We start from the raw sequence: 22978 nt of genomic DNA on the forward strand, positions 1-22978 counted from the left end.
CAAGCAGCAGTTGTACACAGACACACTTCCGGGGCTAAGGGAGAGGTAGCTGAAACGCGACTCTGACCCCGCCCACGAGGGTCAAAATTCTGCGTTGCTTTGCATTAGTCTAAGCCACACTTCCGGCAAGAGCTGCGAAAATCGTTCCGGTGCATATTGGCTGAAAGCAGAAGAGGAAAAAAAAGGGTTCTGCTGTTCTGGCCTCAGTACTTTGGCGACACTTTTCGTGGAGCTCCCTGAAAACAACTTCCCAAGACAGATGGAGGGAGCTTCATTCACTCCTCGCTACTGAGGGAGATGTGGTGGAATATAAGTGGATTTCGGTGCTACAAAGCTTGCGCATGGCCCTTCTGTATTCCCGCCTTCCAGTTCTTGGTGATCTGGCCCCAAGATAGCAATAATCCGGTATATGCCGTAAACCTGTCTGGCGTCCTCTGTCGTTAGCACCCACAGAGACCCCTTTCAAGATGTTGCTCCGCCACTTTCACCTGCAGTGCTCGGGTAAACTTTGCCTTCCTCCCTAGCTGGGAAAGCTCCCTCCCACTTCCGCTTTCCGGCCCCGCCTCTCCCTCCCCCTCCTCCTCCCCCCCCCCCCCCCCCCCGCTGGGTCCTAGCGCCTGCCCCTCCCTGGCAGTGTCCGGGCTCCGTCGGTCAGAGCAGCTGCCGCAGACGCCACGGAGCCAGCCCAAGTTCGTTGAGGTAGGAAACGCCGGCGGGAAGCCGCAGGGACCCCCCCCCGGGCCGCCCCAGCGCAGACGCAGTCCGAGAGGCCTCAGTTTCCCTGTGGGTGCAGAGGGCGGATGGGGTTGGCCTGGCGCGAGAAGCGCGGGCGGGGCGGGAGGAGTGCGGCCCCGGGAGGGCGCAGTCGGGCTCCGGCCCAGCGGGTCCTAGAACCCGCCGGCTGTCCCCGCGGGCCGGCTGCTGTGGACGTCTGGGCTCGGCTGGCACAGCTGCCCGCCTTGCGCGGTGCGGGCCTTGGGGGTCCTAGAGCCCGCCATGTTGCGGGCTTTTGTCCCAGACGCGCGGCCCGCCTAACAAGGTCCCCAGCGCCTGCGGCACCCCTCCCCGGCCGAGGTCCTGGCCGCCCCTCCCGCGGTCCTAGAGAACGCCATCTTGCAGGCCTTTGTCCAGCGTCCAGTCCTTGGCCCATTCATTTGTTCATTCTCTCATTCTTCGTTCGCTCCTTCTTGCCTCGTTCTCCGAGGCCCCGTTTTCCCAGCCTTCGGAGACGAGTCAGCCTAGGGTCCTGCCCTGCGGGGTTGTCTGTCTGGTGGGGGCGCCGACAGATAGACTGTTGCAGAGAGCGAGAAGCGCCGGGTTTCTGCCGCTCTCGGCCCCTTCTCACCACGTCTCCTAGGCCCTAACGCCCTTCGAACTCCGACGAACCTCAGAGACCCCATTTAACTAATGAGAAAACTGAGGCCCAGAGCACCGTGGCGCCCTTACCTCTACTGCCTTTTAAGTATTTTTGAGGGCACTGAGAAAGCAGGTATTTGAAGGATGCAAAAGAATTTTCCCATGGGAGAAGGCGAGCAAGGGCTGCTGAGGCAGAGAGAACTGCAAGTGGAGATGCATTTAGGTGAGAAAGTTTGAGAATTGAGGCTGGAGCTTAGTTGGCTGTTGGGAGGGGGACACACTGCGGCTGGAGCTGAGGCTGAAAAAGTAGGTTAGGATTAGGTTGTGAACTGACCAGTTTGGAGGCCTAGGAGATGATTAGCTTTCACTTCTGCACAGTTCTCAGTTCCCCATCCATCATCTCACCAGGTCTCAATGGCTCAAAGGCCTTACTGGCATCTACTTGTTTACACATGGGGGAGACCAAAATGCAGAGAAGAGAAAAAGCAGCTCCTTTTTTTTTTTTTTTTTTTTTTTTTATTAAACCTCATCCTTGCTCACAGCGTCATAGCCTAAGCTGTCTGGGAATTAAATCCCTGCATCTCTGGCATTTTACAGCCTGGTCAGGCAGCAGGCCCGCGTCCCCCTCCTAAGCCAGTAGTGAAGCAAAGAGAAACCTCCCTCACCAGAGCAATGAACCCACTATGGGATAATGGGGCGATTTTTGGAACTTGTGAAATTGGAAAGGCAGAGAAATTCGGTTAATAAATAGTTGCTGGCAGACATTCTCACAAACACCTACTATAGGGGAGGCAGAAGCAATAGGCCTGGGTTTGAATTCTGTCTCAGAGGTTGATTCATTCACTTTGTTTTGGGGCACCAATCACAGTTTTAGGTGTAGAGGATATAAAATAATAAAGGTTCCTGGCTCTTTGCCAGCCTAGTCTCTGGTGTTGGAGACAGAAAGTTAACAATCAAGCTATAAAATGTGTAAGTGCTACCAAAGCAACAGTCAGGACAGAGAGCAGAAATTTGGGAGGCAGACCACCTGACTTTGAATACTGGCTGTAACCATGACCGGTTACTTCATTTCTGTGTGCCTCAGTATCCTTGTCTGTAAAATGGGGAAAATAATACTGTTTAACTTAATCCGTTCAGGCTAACCATGACAAAAACCCCACAAGACTGAAGGGCTTAAACAACAGAAATTTATTTCTCACAGTTCTGGAGGCTGGGAAGTCCAAGATCAAGATGCTGGCCAATTCAGTTCCTGGTGAGGACTCTTTTCCTGACTTGTAGATGTCCACCTTCTTGTTATGTCCTCACATGGCTTTCTCCATACATGTGTGCATTCAGTCCATAGGAAACTTCTAGGCAGTTGTGAGGCTTAACTTGAGTAGTACACACAAAATGCATAGAATGATACCTGGCCCGTGGTAACCCTGCAAGGAATGTTATCCAGATGAGCACCATAAGGGGAACTAAAGAGGAGGAGCAAGAATGCAGATAGCATTAAGAAAGGCGGTCAGGAGGAGCACCTGGGTGGCTCAGTCGGTTGAGCGTCAGACTCTTGGTTTTAGCTCAGGTCATGATCTCAGAGTTTCATGAGTTCAAGCCCCAAGTTGGGCTCTGCACTGGCAGCGTGGAATCTGCTTGGGATTCTGTCTCTCCTTCTCTCTCCGCCCACCTCCCCCTGCACTCACACGGTCTCTGTCTCTCTCAGAATACATAAACTTAAAAAGAAAAAGAAAGGTAGTCAGGAAAGCCTTCTTTGAGGAGGTGACAGGGAGCTGAGGCCCAAATGAAATCAAAGAGATTTCACACAATGATCCTTGGGGAATAGTGGTTCTGGCAGAGGGGACTACTAGTACAAAGGCCCTGAGGTGGGAAGGAATTTAGCTATTTTTGGAAAAGAAAGACAGCCTGTGTGAGTGGAGCCTAGTGACACCATGAAATGGAGGGGAAGGTGAGGTAGGCGGGAGTTAGATCATTCAGGGCCTTGCTAGCCATGGAAAAGATACTGGTCTTTGTCTTAGGAGCAGTCGAAAGTCCCCTGATTTGTCTCATAAACCTGAAGTAAATGAAGACTGGTAGAGAAAGAACCCAGGGGCCTGAAGACTTGGATTTGAGTCTGTGCCTCTTGACTAGTTAGGTGTGCTTGTAAAGTGTTTTTCCTTACTGGGGCCTTAACCTCCGTATATGAAAAAGAGGCGTCATAGTGCCTCTCCTAGAAGCTTTGTGAAGACCCAAGGATGCGTCTTTGCTTCTTAAGTGTTGGTTGGCATGGCCCTGAGAGGATGTTTAAAGTACAGCTTTCTGGGGCGCCTGGGTGGCTCAGTCGGTTAAGCGGCCGACTTCGGCTCAGGTCATGATCTCGCCGTCCATGAGTTCCAGCCCTGCGTCGGGCTCTGTGCTGACAGCTCAGAGCCTGGAGCCTGTTTCAGATTCTGTGTCTCCCTCTCTCTGACCCTCCCCCGTTCATGCTCTGTCTCTCTCTGTCTCAAAAATAAACGTTAAAAAAATAAATAAATAAAGTACAGCTTTCTGAGTCCATCCTCATGCTCCCTGGATGATTATTCTCATGCAGGGGACGGGGTTCACAGACCTGACTTGGAGAAACATAACTCTAGGGAGTGATGGGTGGAAGAGTCCTCAGTGAACAATGAAGTGAGGAGCTAATGGTGGGATTTAGATGGGGGCCTAGCCCACATGGCCCTCTGCTCTTTATGGAGCTGGGCACCTGTTGGGACCAGCCTACTTCCCTACCTTTTCCCCAGGAAAGTGCTTCCCTACCTTTTCCCCAGGGAAGTGCTTCAGGAGGAGAGATGTATACCTCCAGCTCTCTGATTTCTGGTTCACAGGTGGGAACACTGAGGCCCAGAGCTCAGAATGCAGGGGTCAAGCCCTCTGAGAGGGAAACAGACATAAAGGGTGCTGGTTCTGGTCTCAAGGCAGTTCTACAGGGATGAGAGAAGGTGAAGATGTGGCCTGAATTCAGGGTTCTGGTCACTGTAAGGTTGGCCCAGCAGCAGACAAGTCTGGGAGGGCCCAAACGACTGATCAAGGGCCCAGCAACTCAAGGCAAGTTAAACATCTGATTCAAGTCCCAGCTGTTGAGTCTAGCTTTGTGACCATGGGCTAGTCACTAAATCCCTTGGAACCTCAGTTCATTTGTTTGTAAAACGAGGATAAGATCTCTGTCTCAGAAAGCTGTAAGAGAACTAAATAAGGTAGTGTGCTCAGCAAAGTGTCTGGCTCTCAGAAGACTGTCAGTAATTGAGGGCATTTATTCATATCATATCACTTCCATTCAGTCTTCATCCAACCCTGTGAGGTAAGTACTATTATTACCTCCATTTTTCAGATGACAAAATTGAGGTCTTGTGGCATAAAGTAAATGTCACAAGGTCACTGCTAGGAAGTGAGTGAGGCAAGATTCAAAGCCAGGCAGTCTGGTTTCAGAGACAGGACACTTAACCACAATGGTACATTGTTTCTCTGGGCCTCCGTTCCCATATCTGTAAAAAAGGAATCTATATAATAGAACTTTTATTGCGATGTTGACGTGAAGTTTGAGTTAATATATGTAAAGAGCTTAGGAAACTGCCTTTTATTTAGCAAGTGCTCAGTAAATGTGAGCTATCTTTTTTATTAAAGAGAAACTTTATCAGGCAGTCTGTCCAGAGATGGTCTGGAAAGGAGGTAGTGACTGCCTCATCCAGAGACAGGGAAGGATCCCCTGGGAACTGTAGGGGGAAATTCAAACCACGGGGAAGGTTGGTCCTCAAGCCCTTTAACTCACCTTCCAGCACCAGCACTTAGTGGGAAAAGTGAAAAGAACCAAGCTGAGGGTGGAACAGAGTTGTGTGGGATTGGGGACAAAAACCAGAGGGGAAATGCAGGAAGAGTTTCCTGGGGGGAGTGGGGCTCAAAGGAAGGATTGGTGGGATTTGTAACAGCCAGGAAGGACCTGAGAGTTTGCGTGGTATGATGGAAGTCACGGAAAGTTATTGAGCAGGGGACAAAGTGTCACATGATACTTTATGAAGAAGCTGTCTGTGCACATAGCAGATGATGCGTGTAGGGGTGGGGACTGAGGCAGGGCCGCTAGGCAGAAGGGTGCTGACTATAAAGATGCAGCCCTGGCTGGGTCAGAACTTCCTCCCTGGGTCAGAACTTCCAAGCCACCAAACCCTGAGGTATACAGATGAGGAAACAGGCCTAGAAAGGAGCAGTAGAACTCAGGCTTCTTACCTCCCAGACTGGATTCTGCACACACCTGGCTCCCCTGCCCTGTCTATAGCAGCATCCTCCCTCCCCCTGGCCACCCCCAGCAGCTGCTGCTGAGCCCTTCCTAAGTGGATCTGCCCATAATCCTCTTCTTTTCATCCCCTAGGGAGGATGAGCTGGTGTTAAGACTAATGCAGCCATTAATCCTATTTCCTCCCAGCCTTGATCCCCAGGAGCAGCTGGATGGAGGGTGTCTGGGCTATGAATGAGAAAGAAGGGGGCTTATCCAGAGCAGGTGTCCCAGGAGGCCAGGCTAAATCAGATATATTGATTATACTGAGACACATGTAATTGCTAGCAATGGCTCAAGCCACCTTGAGAGTAACTGAGCTCCCCATTACCAGAGCTATGGGAGCAGAAGCTCAACAGCAATTCCAGAGCAGAGGGTGGACCAGGATTCCTGTCTAGGGTGGAGTACCTTACAGCTGTGCAAGGCCAGGATTCTGTGTGAACAGTTGCTGCCTCTGAAAGCTAACTAACCAGAAGGGAAAGACAAAATACATACACTGGGGACCTACTTCTTCCAGACAGACGGTGCCAATCACCAGTTAGCCCACTAGTTCTGCCTTCTTCTGGACCTACCTCTGTCTTCTCTGGGCACTTGGCAACCTTCAAGTCTGACCCACATCTACGTAGCCTCTGTGTCTGCAGGCATGCATAGGACTCTGTGTCCTGGCACAGGCCTTAGATGCTGAGCTGGAAAAGGAAGATGGTGAGATGGACGGAACCTGGGCCTTCTGGGAATGTGCAAGGTTTGGAAAAGCCCAGAGGCTGGGGAGAGAAGTGCAGGTGCACATTTTGATACCTCCAGACTCCTCTCTTAGACCCTCAGAGGTTACCTGGTCCAACTTCTTTCCTCAATGAACAGACCAGACAGGAAACTTGAGTGCAGAGTGTTAGACCCAGGAGTGTTTGGAAAGAAGGATGTGGCCATCCCCCATGGGAAATGCTGGTAAGACAGAACTCCTCTCTGAGGCTTTGTTAAGGATAGAGGCCTTAGAGAATGGCAGAAGGATGTGGCTTGTGTCTAACTTTGCTTCTTTCCCAGAGAAGCTCCGCCCTCTGAGGCCATGGAGGTGGAGTCTACGGAGGCCCGGTCATCCTCGGCCCTCGGCTACAAGCGATCCGGCCGTCGCTACAAGTGCCTGTCCTGTACTAAGACATTTCCAAATGCGCCCAGGGCAGCGCGTCACGCTGCCACCCATGGTCCTGTAGACTACACAGAGGAGGTGGCGGAAACGAAGCTGAAGCCGGAGACAGAACCCAAAGCAGAGGATGCCAGCGGGGACAAGGTGTCAAGTGCATCGGCAAAGCCTCGGCCTTATGCATGCCCGCTGTGCCCCAAGGCCTATAAAACGGCACCTGAGCTGCGCAGTCACGGTCGCAGCCACACTGGTGAAAAGCCCTTCCCTTGCCCCGAGTGTGGCCGCCGCTTTATGCAGCCAGTGTGCCTGCGTGTGCACCTGGCCTCACATGCTGGCGAGCTGCCCTTCCGCTGTGCTCACTGCCCCAAGGCCTATGGCGCGCTCTCCAAGCTCAAGATTCACCAGCGTGGTCACACGGGCGAGAGGCCGTATGCTTGCTCCGATTGCGGCAAGAGCTTCGCCGACCCTTCGGTGTTCCGCAAGCACCGGCGCACCCACGCGGGCCTGCGGCCCTATGGCTGCGAGCGCTGCGGCAAGGCCTACGCTGAGCTCAAGGACCTACGCAACCATGAGCGGTGAGGGTGCGGTGCTGTGGTGAGGGAGCCGGGGTTGGGAAGAACCGACCAGGGGCGGAGGAGGGAGGGATGTGGCGCAACAGCGGTGGCCCTGTGACCAACCGGGCGTGGGGTTGAGGCTCAAAGAGGGAAAAGAGCCAATAGGGAAGGTGAGTGGGGCTGGGCCGTGGGGAGAAGCTGGTGGCCCTGGTTGGGCAGGGGCGGGGCAGACTATGTTGGGAGGGAGCCCTGGAGGATTCCGTTGGGATCTGATTGGCCTGGGTCTGACTGGAAAGGGGACCCGCTGGAAGTTGGGCCACCGGGAGGGTCTCTGGTGGAGGTTAGTAGGTGGGAGTGGGGTCTGGCTGTTGGTGGGGTCTTATCTGGGATCTAGACACCTAGCCTGAAGATTCCCTACTCTGGGGTGCAGCCCTATGTACCCCCTACCCCCGGGATGTTAGGAGCCCCTAACTCACAGCAGACAGGCAGCAGTGGTCAGGTGAGGGACCTGCCACCTTCATGACCCCTCCTTCACACTCCACAGGTCCCACACCGGTGAGCGCCCCTTCCTCTGCTCGGAGTGTGGGAAGAGCTTCTCCCGCTCGTCCTCGCTCACGTGCCACCAGCGGATCCATGCGGCACAGAAGCCCTATCGCTGCCCAGCCTGTGGCAAGGGCTTCACGCAGCTCAGCTCCTACCAGAGCCATGAGCGCACTCACTCGGGCGAGAAGCCCTTCCTGTGCCCACGTTGTGGCCGCATGTTCTCCGACCCCTCAAGCTTCCGGCGCCACCAGCGGGCGCACGAGGGGGTAAAGCCTTATCGCTGCGAGAAGTGCGGCAAAGACTTTCGGCAGCCCGCAGACCTGGCCATGCACAGGCGGGTGCACACAGGCGACCGGCCGTTCAAGTGCCTGCAGTGTGACAAGACGTTCGTGGCGTCTTGGGACCTCAAGCGCCATGCGTTGGTCCACTCAGGCCAACGGCCCTTTCGCTGTGAGGAGTGTGGGCGAGCCTTCGCCGAGCGAGCCAGCCTTACTAAGCACAGCCGGGTGCACTCAGGTGAGCGCCCCTTCCACTGTAACGCCTGTGGAAAATCCTTCGTGGTATCGTCCAGCCTGAGGAAGCATGAGCGGACCCATCGGAGTAGTGAGGCCGCAGGGGCTCCCCCTCAACAGGAGCTGGTAGTAGGGCTGGCACTGCCTGTCAGTGTGTCAGGCGAGGGCTCAACGGCCCCGGCAGCAGGTGCAGGGCTAGGGGACCCTCCAGCAGGGCTGCTAGGGCTGCCCCCCGAATCAGGTGGTGTGATGGCCACCCAGTGGCAAGTGGTAGGCATGACGGTGGAACATGTGGAGTGCCAAGATGCTGGGGTTGGGGAGGCTCCTGGTCCCTTGGCAGGGGCGGGCGAGGTGGGAGGTGAGGAAGTTGACGAGAAGCCACCGCAGTTTGTGTGCCGGGAGTGTAAGGAGACGTTCTCCACGCTGACGCTGCTGCGACGGCATGAGCGCTCACACCCAGAGCTCCGGCCCTTTCCCTGCACCCAGTGTGGCAAGAGCTTCTCTGACCGGGCTGGGCTGCGCAAACACAGCCGCACCCACAGCTCTGTGCGCCCCTACACCTGCCCCCACTGCCCCAAGGCCTTCTTGAGTGCCAGCGACCTGCGCAAGCATGAGCGTACCCACCCCGTTCCAATCGGGACCCCCACGCCCCTCGAGCCCCTTGTGGCTTTGCTAGGAATGCCTGAAGAGGGACCAGCGTGAAGCCCATGCCCCTCCACCTCACTCCCAGGAGCCCAGGCCTCACTGGGTGCGTCCTGAACCTCTCTTTGCCCCGGCTCACTCTTTAGACTCCAGATCCCTGCCCCACCCCCGGGCAGCTAGCTCTCCTTGCCAACAAAGAGCTGGGGACGATGGAGGTGGGCAGCAGCTATTGAGAGATGTGTCTCTGAGTAACACTCATTAAAGCATTCACTTTGACACTGAGTTGTCTTCTGTGTTTTGGTTGGGTGGAAAGGGAATGGGAGTTTGGACATCAGATAAGGTTCAGTGGAGACCCCTGGATTGACAGATAAGAAACTAGAACGGTCTTTGGATGCATTGTTTCCCAACATATGTTTTCAGAATGTCTTTTGAAAAACGGTTCCCTGGTCAAGGAAGTACCAGGAATTTCCTGTGCCCTTCTTGGGGATTGTTGGTGATCAAGAGTGTACTCAAGTCATTGATAAATCCTACAATGAACATCTATTTAGCTCTGTTTAGCCCATAGTTATTTCATCCTGGAAACCTTTTACTGACTAGTTCTGTCCTTTTACAGATAATACACAGAGGTCCTAAATTAGTATATTTCCTGTATACTACAGTAACAAATTAGAAAAACTACTTGGGGGACAAAGAGGGACAAACAAAACCCATAAACTACAAAAGAATAAACCTCACAAGAAATATGCAAAACCTATATGAAGAAAATGGTATTACTGTCCTGAAGGTTTTAAGACCTAATTAAATGGAGACATACCATGTACATGCATGGAAAGACATTCTCCCTAGTCTAATCCTTAGATTCACTGTCACCCAAAAAGATTTATTAACACAACTTGAAAACCCAAAACTCCTGTAATACATTTTTAAGAACCAATGGAGGTGATGTATTTGACATACTAGATAAACACCAAAGCACTGAAGTTAAAATAGGTTATTATTGGCACAAGAATAAATCAGCCAATGGAGTTGGGGGTGGGAGGGTTTAGAAACAGCCCTATTTCTGAGAATTTAGTTTATGGTAAATATGATTATTCAAATCAGTGGGGAAAGGATGGCTGTTAAATTACAGTCATATCCATAATCTGGAAGACTACACAACTTTTTAAAGACCAAAAAAAAAAAAAAAAAGAAACCTCACATTTAGTATAAATTGATATAATTTTTGGGGGGAGATGATTTGGTCATGTTTATTAAAAAATTCAAATGCATATACCCTTTGACTTGGCAAGCACATGTCAAAAAATTTACACCACAGAGTTCTTTTTCCACTTCCGTGGCAAAGTTGAAGACAAGAATGCTCGGTGCAGCAAAATTTGTGATAACCGGGAATACCCTAAATGTCCATTAGCAAAGGACTAATTACATAAAGCTAGCCACTATAAAATATATTATGCAGCTGTTTTTAAAAAATGAGGCCTATTAACTTATGTTGTTGAAAGATATCTTGAAAATATGTCAAGTGAAAAAAATAAGGTACAAAGCAGTGTGGTTAGCATGTTCCCATTAAGTTTATTTATTTTTGAGACAGAGCACAAGCAAGGGAGGGGCAGAGAGAGAGGGAGATACAGAATCCAAAGAAGGCTCCAGGCTGTGAGCTGTCAGCACAGAATCTGATGCGAGGCTCAAATCCACGAGCCGTTAGATCCTGACCTGAGCCAAAGTCAGACACTTAACTGACTGAGCCACCCTGACGCCCCTTGAATATTTTTAGAAGGGCACTCAAGAACGGACTTTGGATTATAAAGTCCAGCCACTAGGGCCTTCCCAATTTATAAGCCAAAATGAAACCAAAGGTCAGAGTGAACCAGTTCCTCCTTTCCATGCTCTTATCATCTCTAGACTTGCTCTTATCAACACTAGACCAAGTTGGCAGCCTCAGGAAGTGACCCGTGTGCACCCCCTCTCCAGGCCCACATGCCAGTCATAGGGGACTTTGCAGTAGCTGGTAAAGTCAGGACTGTTAACACCAGGTAGCTCCAGGAACAGAAATAGCAAGTATCCCCTTGATGTCAGGGACTTCACTCAAGAGTTGTCATGCCCAGGTCCTCAGACAGTAGCTTTAGAAGAGGTTCTTATCCCTGTTCTCCATAGCAGCACAAGGGGACCACATGGTAGCAGCAGGGACCAGGATGTCATAGCTGCGGGAAGAGACACCAGTTTGGCCAAGGACACTCACTGCCTGTTGCCATTCGCAAAGTAGGACAAGCACTGACTCCAGGCCTTCTGCCTGTACAGGCCGGGATCAAAGTCTGACAGAATCCAAGGAAGAAACAAACTGGACTAGGGTATTGGAAATGGGGATTTTTGTTACTACTGACTTGTGAACTTGAGCAAGATGATTTATCTTGGAGATGACGAGGCACCTTTTAAAAATTGGTACAAAGATACCATAGACCCTAATCAACAGACACCCATGGGTATCTATCTACAATGAAGGATGAAGTGGGTCCTGTGGAGGTTTAGAAGAAATCCACAACTTCTGCTCCCTTTCTGGGACCAGATAGCACACCCATCCCTTGGTCCCCCTCTCTGACACCCCAGGCATCCCACATCCCAGTTCCTGCTCCCTGAGGACTCAGATGGTCTGACTTTTTTAAAAAAATTATTTTAACAGCTTTATTAAGAAATAATTTACATGCCATACAACTAACCCATTTGAAGTATCCAATTCAGTGGTTTTTAGTTTATTCACAGGGTTATGCAACCATCTCAATCTAATTTTAGAATAGTTTCATCCCCTTAAAAGAAACTCCATACCCATTAGCTGTCACTCCCTATTGCCCCCAACCCCAATTCCCAACTCCTTTCCCTTAGCCCTAGTCAATCACTAATCTACTTTCTGTCCGATTTGCCTCCTGTGGATGTTTCATGTAAATGGAATCATACAATATGTAACTGGCCTCTTTCACTTAGCACACTCTTCTCAAGGTTCATCCATGCTGTAGCATTTGTCAGTACTGCATTCCTTTTTATTGTCGAATAATATTCCATTGTATGGGGATACTTTTTTTAATCCATTCACAATTGATGGACATTTGGGTTTCCTTTGTCTAGTGTGAATAATGCAGCTAGGAACATTCATATGAACAGTCTATGAACAAGTTTTTATGTGGACATGTTTTTTAATTCTCTTGTTTGCGTATCTACCACTTGAGGAACTGTCAGAATGTTTTCCAAATGGCTGCACCATTTTACATTCCCACCAACAGGATATGAATGTTCCAATTTCTCCACACCTTTACCAACGGCTGTTATTATCTGCCTTTTTATTATAGCCATCCTTGTGGGTGTGAATTTGTGGTTATGATTTGCATTTCCCTGATGGCAAATGATGTTGGGCATTTTTTGTGTGTATTTATTGGCCATTTGTATGTCATCTTTGGATAAATGTCTGTTCAAGTTCTTTGCCCATTTTTTAATTGGGCTGTTTGACTTTTTGCTGTTGAGCGGTAATAAAAGCTTTTTATGTATTCTAGGTAGAAGTTTCCTATGATTTGCAAAATTTCTCTCATTGTGTGGGTTGTCCTTTTATTTTCTTGGTGCCCTTTGAAGCATGAAAGTTTTTAATTTTGATGATATCTCATTTATCTATTTTTTTCTTTTGTTGCTTGTGCTTTGCAGAGCCATATGTAAGAAACCATTTCCTAATTCAAGGTCATGAAGATTTATGCCTATGTTTTTATCTAAGAGTGTTACACATGTTTATAAAGTTTACAACCTAGTTATAAACTTACAAGCTTAAACTTTATAAAAGTTTATTCTTGGTAAACTATAAAAGTTTTATAGCTCAAAGCTCTCACATTTGGGTCTTTGATCCATATTGGGTTAATTTTTGTGTATGTTTGAGATAGGGGTTCGATTTCATTCGTTTGCACATGGATATCCAATTGTCCCAGAACTAGGGCGCCTGGGTGGCTCAGTTGGTTAAGCATCTGACTTCAGCTCAGGTCATGATCTTGTGGTTTGTAAGTTCAAGCCCCATGTCGGGTTTTGTGCTGACAGCTCAGAGCCCGGAGCCTGCTTTGGATTCTGTGTCTCCCTCTTTCTCTGCCTCTCCCCCGCTTGCGCTCTTTCACTCTCTCTCAAAAATAAACATTAAAAATAATAATAAAATAATAAAAAGACTTATTTTTCCATTGAAGTGGCTTGATATCCTTGTTGAAAATTAACTGTACACAGGTTTATTTCTGGAATCTCAATTGTATTCCATGAAGATATACATATCTATCTATCTATCTATCTACTATCTTTACTTTCTTTATGCTAGTATCACACTATTTTGCTTACTGTAGCTTTGTAATAAGTTTTATCAAGACCTGTGATTCCTCCAACTTATATTTCAAGATTAATTTTTCTGGATTCCTTGCATTTCTATACGAATTTTAGGATCAGCTTGCCAATTTTTGCAAAAAAAAAAGCTGGGATTTTGATAGGGACTGCACTGAATCTGTAGATCAATTTGAAGAGTATTGCCATCTTAACAATATTAAATCTTCTGCCCCATGAACTTAGGATTTTAAAAATCCATTTGGATTTTAAATTTCTTTCCACAGTATATTGTAGTTTTCAGTATATAAATCTTACTCATCTTTTGTTAAATTTATATGTAAGTATTTTATTTCCTTTGTTTCTATTATAAATGGAATTGTTTTTATTTCATTTTTGGATTGTTTCTTTGCTAGTGATGAGAAATATAATAGATTTTTGTACATTATTCTTATACTCTGCAACCTGGCTCAACTAGTTTATTAACTCTAATAGTTTTTGTGTGTGTATTCTTTAGGCTTTTTCTGTATACAAGATCATCTCACCTGGAAAATAGAGATAGTTTACTTCTTCTTTTCCAATGTGGATGCCTTTTATTTCCTTTTCTTGCCTAATTGCCCCAGCTAGAACTTTCAGTACAGTGTTAAAGGGAGCAGTCATCCTGATCTCAGGGGGGAAAACATGCAGTCTTTCACCATTTAAGTATGATGTTAACTGTGAATTTTTTTATAGATGCCCTTTGATACTTAGCAAGTTAAGGAAGTTTCCTTTTATTCCTAGTTTCTTAAGCTTTTTTATTATTGTAATTAAAGGGTGTTGGATTTTGTCAAATGTATTTTCTATTGAGATGATTATATGGTTTTTGTTCTTTATTAATATTCAGAATTGCATTAATTGATTTTTGGATGTTAAACCAACCTTGCATTCGTGAGATAAATCCCACTTGGTCATGCTGTATGATAATTTTTATACATTGCTAGATTCAGTTTGTTAGTATTTTGTTGCAGATTCTTATAAGAAATATTGATCTGTAGTTTTCTTGTGATGTCTTTGTCCAGTTTTATTATCTGGATAATGCCCAGTCTGACTTCTGGCCTTCAGTTTCCTTCTGCCCTAACTTCCTTTACCTCCCTGGCTCTCTACCAGGACTGTCCCAGGTAACGGGTCCATCTTGGGAGTGCAAAATCATATGCCCTGCTGCTGATGCCATATGCAGCAGCTGGTATCACTCCTCACTCTGTACTACAGACTACAGTCATCATTCCCTTCCCAGCCAAATGGCTGGAGAAATTAGGGGCTCCTCACAGGAGTATGCTCCAGGAACAGGGTGAGGAGATAGGGGAAGGCAGCAAGCTTTGCAGCTGGGGCAATCATTCTGGATTCAACAAAGGAGATTTGCAGACCAGTGCTCAATTATCTACACACAGTCCACTCTCAACATAAATCCCTCCAGCTGGAGCCTACCTTCCTTCCAGTCCCTGTCCCTGCTCTGACCTCATGTACCTACTCCTAGTCAGCAGGCTTCAACCAAGAGGACCTTCTATTGATTTGTTTCTTCCTTTTCCCAGTCTTTGGGCTTTTGCACTTGCTCTTCCCTGGTGATGGAACACACTTCCCCAGATTTGCCCATCTGTGATACTTTCTCTTTATTCAAGTCTCAGCTCCAGCCATACAGTTATTAGGTTTCTGTTCCTGCATATTAAATAACCACCAACTTAGCATCTTAAAATAACACTTATTTCTTATTTCATAGTTCTGTGAGCCAGAAGTCCAGGCAGACCCATCTGGGCCCTCTACTAAGGGTCTCACAAAGCTGAAGTCAAGGTTTTGGCCAGTCTGGGCTCTTATCTGGAGGCTCTGCCATAGAGTCCACTTCCAGACTCATCCAGGTTATTAACAGAATTCAGTTCCATTTGCCTGTAGGACTGAGGTCTCTGTTTCTTTGCTGGCTGTCAGTCAGAGGTGGATCTCAGCGTCTCAAGGCTATCTATATTCCTTGGCTGGGGGCCCTTCAGAACTGGCAATGGCACATCGAGTCCTCCTATTTCAAATTTTCTGACTTTTCCTCTTCTATTGCTAGCTGGAAAAGCTTCTCTGCTTTTAAGAGTTAATGTTATTACATTGGGTCTACCTGAATAATTCAGTATACTCTCCCTATCTTAAAGTCAACCAATTAGTAAACATGGGATACCTGGATGGTGCAGTTGGTTAAGCATCTGACTCTTGATTTTGGCTCAGGTCATGATCTCAAGGTTCATGGGCTCAAACCCCGCATTGGGTTCTGTGCTGATGGTGCAGAGCCTGCTTGGGATTCTGTCTCTCCTCTCTGCCCCTTCCCCACTGGTGCATGTGTGTGCACGCACACACACACACCCTCTCTCTCATTCTCTCAAAATAAATAAATAAACTTAAAAAAAACCTCAACCAATTACTAAACTTAATTACACCTGCAAAGCCCTTTTTGCCATGTAAGGTAACATATTCATAGAGATTAGGGCGTGGAATCTTTGGAGGCCATTATTCAGTTCACCCTCTAGCCCTCAAAGATTTATGTCTGGTCCACATGCAAAATACATTCACTTCCTCCCAAGGTTCTTAAAAGTCTCACCACTGTCCAAAAAGTCTCATCCCATTATAGCATCAATTCAGAATAAAAAAAAAAAAAATCTCATACAAATCTTATCAAACCCAAAGTCCTAAATCCCATTATCTAAAAGCCGATGCAGATGAAGCTATGGGTATAATCCTTCCTGGAGCACAATTCCTGCCCTCTGTGGACCTATGAAACTAAAGAAACAAAGGGCACCTGGGGGGCTGAGTTAGTTGGGTGTCAGAGTCTTGATTTCACCTCATGTCATGATCTTAAGGTCATGGGATCTAGCCCCATGTCGGACTCTGCCAGGCATGAAGAATCCTTGAGATTCTCACTCTCTCCCTCTTCCTCTGCCCCTCCCCTGCTTATGTGCACTCTCTCTCTCTCTCTCTCAAAAAAAAAAAAAAAAAAAAGAGAGAGAGAGAGAAAGAAAGAAACAAGTCATGTACTCCCAACGTGCAATGGTGGGACATGCATAGGATAATAAACTTTCTGGCTCAAAATGGGGAGTCCCTGGAATTCCAAAATCCAGTTAAGCGAATTCCCTTAGGTTTCTAGGCCAAGAAAGAATCCTTCATGGCTCTGTTCTGCCCTAAGCTCTCAGGTCTGCCCTTTGGATTAGTCACCTTCCCTAAGAAGCCATTCTTGACTACTTATTAGCACAGCCATCTCCAACCCCTTGTCATTTTTTGTCATAGCATGCTGCTTAATTTTTAATAATATATGTCATGGTTTTGGAATATCTTAGCTATTTCTTTTCTTGTCCTCTCCACTAAAGTATAAACTCCATGAAAGGCAGAGATCTTATCTGTATTTTCACTTCTATTTCTCCACCACCTTCCATAGTATCAGGTACATAACTCTTGCTCAATAAATATTTTATGACTAAATGAATGAATGATTTAAATGTGGAACAAGGTGGTATGGTAGGCTAAACAGTGTCCCCCTAACCATGTCCACATCCTAATCCCTGGAACCTGAGAATGTCACTTTATATGCCAAAGGGACTTTGCAGATGTAATTAAAAATTGTAAAATGGAAGATTATCTTGGGGTATCTGGGTGGACTCAAAATAATCGTAAGTATCCTTACAAGAGGGAGATAGGGTGGTCAGAATCAGAGGAAAAGGTGATGTAACAATGGAAGGTAAGAAGGGAATAATATTCTTTGAAATGGAGTATGAGGCCACAAGTCAAGGAATACAGGCATCCAATAGAAGCTGAAAAAGGCAAGTAAAAGGTTCCTCCAGAAGGAGCCAGCCCTGCCAACTCCTTGACTTTAGCCCAGTGAAACTGATTTTGGATTTCTGATTTCTGGAACCATAAAACAATAAATGTGCATTGTTTTAAGCCACTATGTTTGTGGTAATTTGTAACAGGAGTAATAGGAAACTAACATAGTTGGGATGGGTTAACTCTCATAGTGTGTGGCTGTAACTGCTGACGGCCCCCCCAATATTCATCCTTCTAAAGTTAGCTTGTTTCCTGGCAATAGTTCCCCAGTTCCCCTAGAACTTTAATCTGGACAAAAAGCTTGCCCAGGATGAAGATTATATTTCTTGGCCATGTGACTACATTCTGGCCAATAGGATCAGAGCAGAAATTATTGGTACGACTTCTGCAATTAAGGGTGAAGGGCAAGTTGCCCCCTCCACTTTCCTCCTTCACAAGGGCTAAACTGTGAAAGTGGGTGGACCATCTTAGATCATGTGGGTGAGGGCAATATCCCAGAGAAGGAATAAGATAAATAAAATAATTTATTATTGTGTTGTTGTTGTTCATGGGTACTGATGACTTCATGCCACGGTTAGTTTGCGTCTCTGTTTCATGCAGCGGTACCCATTCACAAACACAGAATTTCCACTTACTATCCATTATGTTGGGGCTTCTTGGGAGGGCAGACATCCATACACTTAAGGGAAGTTTGGGTTTTACTTTCTCTTTTTTCCTTTTGAACAAGTCCTTTGTAATAGTGCCATTTGTGGGGCAAAGCCTCAGACCTTGTAGGACCACTACAGCTCATTTTGGTATGCCAGTTGTCTTGGCGATAGGAAAGGAGAACTGAATAGAGAGTCTCTGCAAAATTGAGGGAGCTTCTATCAGTCATCTAGGATCAAATTATGCTGCAGTAACAACCATCCCAAAATTTCAGTGGCACACAACAAATGTGTTTTCTCACTCATATTCCATGTCCTCTGTTGGGGGAGGTCATCAAGAGGATGTGACTGTCAGTTGACTGATGAGTTGCACCTTCACAATCAAAGGCTCCCCTTCCTTGGAGTGTACATTCAGCTTGCCTTCCCTGCCCCTAGAGGCTGCCCCAAGGACACAGCCTTGAGAAAGCACTGTGTTGTTGAGACCATGTGGATGGTACACATAACTGATCCACTTAAGGCCTCTATATAAACATTTTTTTTAAGTAGGCTCTACACCCAATGTGGGGCTTGAACCCATGACCCTGAGATCAAGGGTCATATGCTCTACCAACTGAGCCAGCCAGGTGCCCCAATGCCTCTATACAAATTTTTAAGATTTGGGGACACCTAGGTGGTTCAATCAGTGAAGCATCCAACTTCACCTCAGGTCATGATCTCACGGTCCATGAGTGCTGTCAGCACAGAGCCTGCCTCAGATCCTCTGCCTACCTCTCTCTCTCCCCCTTCCCCTCTCCGTCACTCTTTCTCAAAAATAAATAAAAACATTAAAAAAATGTTTAAGATTCGGTGGGAGGTACAAAAAAATATATTTGGTGGGAGGTGCAGAGATCTACTCATTTGGTGGCTGCCCAAGACCAACTTGCATGTAACTTCCCTTGCTTATTTTAATAATATTATTATTATTTGAAGATTTTAAGTAATCTCCACACCCAACATGGGGCTCAAACCCACAACCCCAAGATCAAGAGTCTCATGCTCCACTGACTGAGCCAGCCAGGTACCCCTAAGTCCCCTTCCTTATTAAACCTCCCACTTACCAATCTGCAGTGGCCCTGTCTTTTTGTTTGATTTCCCCTGCCCTCTGTGTACAGGGGCCAATTTCCAGTTTCACTTGGGAAGCGCCAGAGGATGTTGTACAACATCTTCCATGGGACAGCTGTGGCTCTGTTCTATATCATCTTCCTTCCAGAATCCAGTCTGGAGGAACAGCATCAATCTGGAATTTTAAGACAAAGAAGAGGAGAAAGGTGGCAGATGTCTTGATGGCTCTTAAAGCTTCTTCTTGGAAGTGGTACATGTTGCTCCTACTCAAGTTCCATTGCCAAAAGCAAGCCCCACATACCCAAAGCTGATGTCAGCAGAGTAGGTATATATAATCTCTTCATATGGTGGGACCCCATAAAGAGGGTTAATGAATGTTTTTGAACAATTGTGGAATCTTCTTAGTCTGCCTTCTTTGTCACAAATATGACTTTTGTGTTTCTTCCACATGCAAAATAAATATGCATCCTTCCCAGGGGAGACCACCCAAATGACCCATCTAATCATGGCATCAGAATCAAGAGCAGGACCTCTAATAGTCTCTATATCAGGTCCAGAGGTGGCTCCTCTTGATCCAGAGACCTATAAACCAAAAATCCTCACCCCCTTCCTCTTTCTCCCCCTCCTCACAAGTTATCTCTGCCCGCACCCTCTCACACACATTCAACATATGAAGTGGAACAGAGACAGGATAATGGCAGTAAACACTCCCATTTAGAAAGAAGCATGAGAGGGGCACCTGGATAGCTCAGTTGGATGGCATCTAACTCTTGATTTTGGCTCAGGTCATGATCCCAGAGTCGTGGTATTGAGCCTCATGTTGGGCTCCATGCTGGTGTGGAGCATGCTTGAGATTCACTCAGTCTCCCTCTGACCCTCCCTCCACCCCCTGCATACAGGCACTCTTTTTCTCTCAAATTAAAAAAAAAAAAAATTAGAAGGACAAAGACACACAGCACTTACTGGCCCCGAGTAATTCTAATACCTTGCTGAGCAGATGTTGCAAAGGCCCCCCACCTTTTCCTGAGAGTGGGACTGCTCTCTGGGATTAATTCCCTAGTTCCCATTAAGTAGCTCATCCGTTCCCATTTATTCTCCTTGGCCACATTTGAGAAAACACTGGAAGTTATGCTCTTCTGAGGCAAAGCAGCTTTCTGCCTCCTTCATGCCCATAGAAATTTGGGAGCCCTCAAGGTCTTAAACACTCATGGTCTTTTAAAAATCCATGATAGTGCCTTTTTGTGAGGAGGGAAAGAGGCTTCTTATCTATTGGATTCCAGTCACTTGTGGGCCAACTGCCAAACCCACCAATTCTTTTCAGACGTGCCTCTCTCTTTAGACTTAATTGTAAGCAAATGGAGCCTACTCACTCCTTTGGGAGAATTACACTCTTAAACTCTCTTCTCTGAATCATCTTGACTAACTGAAAGGCTTTATTGGGAATCACTTTGACCAAGTCAGAGGTTTTTACAGAAGGCACGAGAGCCATACACTTGATATCACCCTTGCCACAAAGATGAGTTTTAATCGCTTTGTGGTTTAAGGGCCTTATCAGTCGTATCTTTCACTGGCTAAAAATGTAGACCACCTGCCCAGAAGTTTCTATATTCTCTTCCATTTCTGCTTAAAAACTGGCCAATTATTTTCTAGGTCATCTCTTTCTTACAATAACTTGTCAAATGCATCCAAAGGCAATCAAGGTATGCTACTAATATTCTTTCTCAAAATTTCCCCCCAAAGCCCCAAGCTCATTTGGACATCATTTACATTCTTATTTCCAGCTTAGAGTTTAACCAAATGCTTCACCACTGCCTAACACATGTCACCATCTTTCCAACTTTCACTGATGGTTTCCTCATCAGCCACTGCCCAGCTCCAAAGCCAATGCCATATAATTCAGGTTCATTTTTAATGTGGTAATACCCTACCTCTGGGTACTAGTTCTGTGACAGTTGGTTTAGACTTGTTTTGTTTTGTTTTTTTTTTTAGACTTATTCTGACATAACAACTAGCCTCCAAATATCAGTGGTTCACAAGTGAGAAAAGAAAAGGCAAGATGCCAGACTACTTGCTGGTACTTAAAGCTTCTATTGGAAGTGATACTTTACATTTCTACTCATATCCCATTGGCCAAAGCAAGTGCTACACCTAAGCCTATTGTAAGTAGGACATGAATGTCTACAGTCCTACAGTGAGTAGTCTAGCAGGAAGGACAGTATATATTCAGAAAAATAATACAATCTATCACAGGGCTGCAGAAATGTCAATCATTGAGTTCATCCACTCCTTCATACACACTCTGCTGCACAGTTTTGTACCAAGTAAGACTTCACATACATCTTGGTCAAAGACAAAGTCTTGATTCGAGGTAGACAATTTATTTTTTTTTAACGTTTTTAAGTTTATTTATTTTTGACAGAGACAGAGTGTGAGTATGAGCTGGGGAGGGGCAGAAAGAGAGACACAGAATCCGAAGCAGGCTCCAGGCTCTGAGCTGTCAGCACAGAGCCTGACACGGGACTCAAACCCACAAACCATGAGACCATGACCTGGGCCGAAGTCAGAAGCTCAACTGACTGAACCACCCAGGCACCCCTCGAGGTAGATAATTTATATAGGCTGGTCAAAGTAGCCTGACCCAGACCAGTCAGATTTCTTTTCCTAGTAATTTGAATCATGAAATATTGAGTGATGAGTGAATGAGGCAATAAGTGGGGAGAGCTATAGATGAAAAGTTATGCTGCAAGATGTATTTGGAAAAGCCGCACTCAACCAAGACCCTGTTCCCTGAACAGCAGCCAAGACAGGATTTCAGCGCAAAATCTGCCCTTACCTCCTCACTGAGCTCGGTTTTCCCCAGGAGAGGGTATCGACAAGAGAGCCACCTTGTGGATTTTCACTGGAGTGAAATCTCCAGTGCATGGGTCCACCTGACTGCGAGATTTGCCCCAAACTTGCCACTCACCTGTTCAAAACCCTTCCATGTGTCCCCTAGCCCACAGGAAAAGTTCAAACTACCGGGCCAGCATCCGAGACCTCACTGGGCCATCTAGCTACCTCTTTCAGGAGGTTCTGCACAGCTTCCTGGGTGAGACAGAGAGGTAAACAGGCTTTCAGGGGTGACGCCGTCTAGCAAAACCGATCAGAAGTCACATACCCCACACGGATACCCAGCTGCATTACCCAGCTGCGTAGATGTGACACAGTCTCTGCCTTGGTCTGATAGTCTCCTATCAGATCCCAGTAGGTGCCACAGGTCGTGCAGTTTTCCTCTGAAGGCAGAAAGGTGAGTGCGTGGGCAAAGGCGAACAACAGGACAGAGTTCCGCTGAAGATGCAGGCCGCAGGGGAAGAGAGGGAGAATTAGGGAAACCCAGAGGCCCCTTATTCAAATCAGTCTTCTACTGGGGCAGGATCCGTCCTACCTCGCAATTTTCCCGTTGAGCTGACATCCAGATTGTGTTTGCACACCTTTCCTGTAGATGTCTAGGGCTTCATCTGTACACAGGATACACGATCTCAGGCAGGACGGGGGCATGGGTACCCTCCAAGACTTGCACAGCTGCCCAGTTCAGCGAAGAGGGAGAGGGACCCAGCCACGCCTTCTTGGGTGAAGTTTCAGACTCACTACCCCAGTGAGACTCACAAGTTCGTGCCCCTCCGCCTGTTAGAGTTTTGATCATGCCCCCTACGCCCTGTGATCCAATCACTTTTGGGTGCAACTGAGGACTCGCTGAGGCCCCTCCCATATCAGCATTTAATTGTGGTTTAATACCCAGTGTTCACTTCCCCAGGACGCCCAACAGGCCAATCCCGATGCGCTTTAGGAACAACATTTAGTTCCGCTGGCCAATCATTTTCAATTCCCACAAGGCCACGCCCCCTAGACTCAGAGCCAAGCTTACTCTTGGACTTGGACCTGGACCTGGCGCAGGCGCCTTGCAACAGCCGCGCCAGGGTCACTTGAGGGCCACCGGGAGGCGCTGCAGGCGGGAGCCCAGATGGATGGAGGCCGAGCAGGCAGGGATCATCGGGGCCTAACCCCCCCCCCCCGCCCCCGCC

The 22978-nt window shown here is 47.2% G+C and overlaps 1 protein-coding gene across 5 annotated transcripts; it reads left to right on the top strand.

The window, feature by feature from the left end:
• The first annotated feature begins 436 nt into the window (after positions 1-436).
• ZNF668 (zinc finger protein 668) lies at positions 437-9303 on the top strand. Of its 5 annotated transcripts, XM_060649040.3 has the most exons (4): positions 625-699; positions 2558-2608; positions 6674-7345; positions 7869-9303. In XM_060649040.3, exons 3-4 carry the CDS (start codon positions 6696-6698, stop codon positions 9079-9081), a joined length of 1863 nt encoding a protein of 620 aa, XP_060505023.1. In that variant the 5' UTR covers positions 625-699; positions 2558-2608; positions 6674-6695; the 3' UTR covers positions 9082-9303. The 5 variants fall into 5 exon arrangements, with proteins under 5 accessions (XP_081647826.1, XP_060505019.1, XP_081647825.1 ...); XM_081791700.1 differs by lacking the exons at positions 625-699; positions 2558-2608 and adding an exon at positions 437-501; XM_060649036.3 differs by lacking the exon at positions 2558-2608 and having other exon boundaries at positions 579-699.
• The last annotated feature ends 13675 nt before the right edge of the window (positions 9304-22978 follow it).

The sequence above is a fragment of the Panthera onca genome, chromosome E3 (genome assembly GCF_046562875.1).
Source record: "Panthera onca isolate mPanOnc1 chromosome E3, mPanOnc1 haplotype 2, whole genome shotgun sequence".
In the NCBI taxonomy this organism is placed as follows: Eukaryota; Metazoa; Chordata; class Mammalia; order Carnivora; family Felidae; genus Panthera; species Panthera onca.

Bases quoted from the DNA above. Each gene is read 5' to 3' on its own strand.
- ZNF668 (XM_081791700.1), top strand. From the start codon at position 6,696: ATGGAGGTGGAGTCTACGGAGGCCCGGTCATCCTCGGCCCTCGGCTAC. The intron at 7,346-7,868 runs GTGAGGGTGCGG...CACACTCCACAG, and splicing joins GACCTACGCAACCATGAGCG to GTCCCACACCGGTGAGCGCC.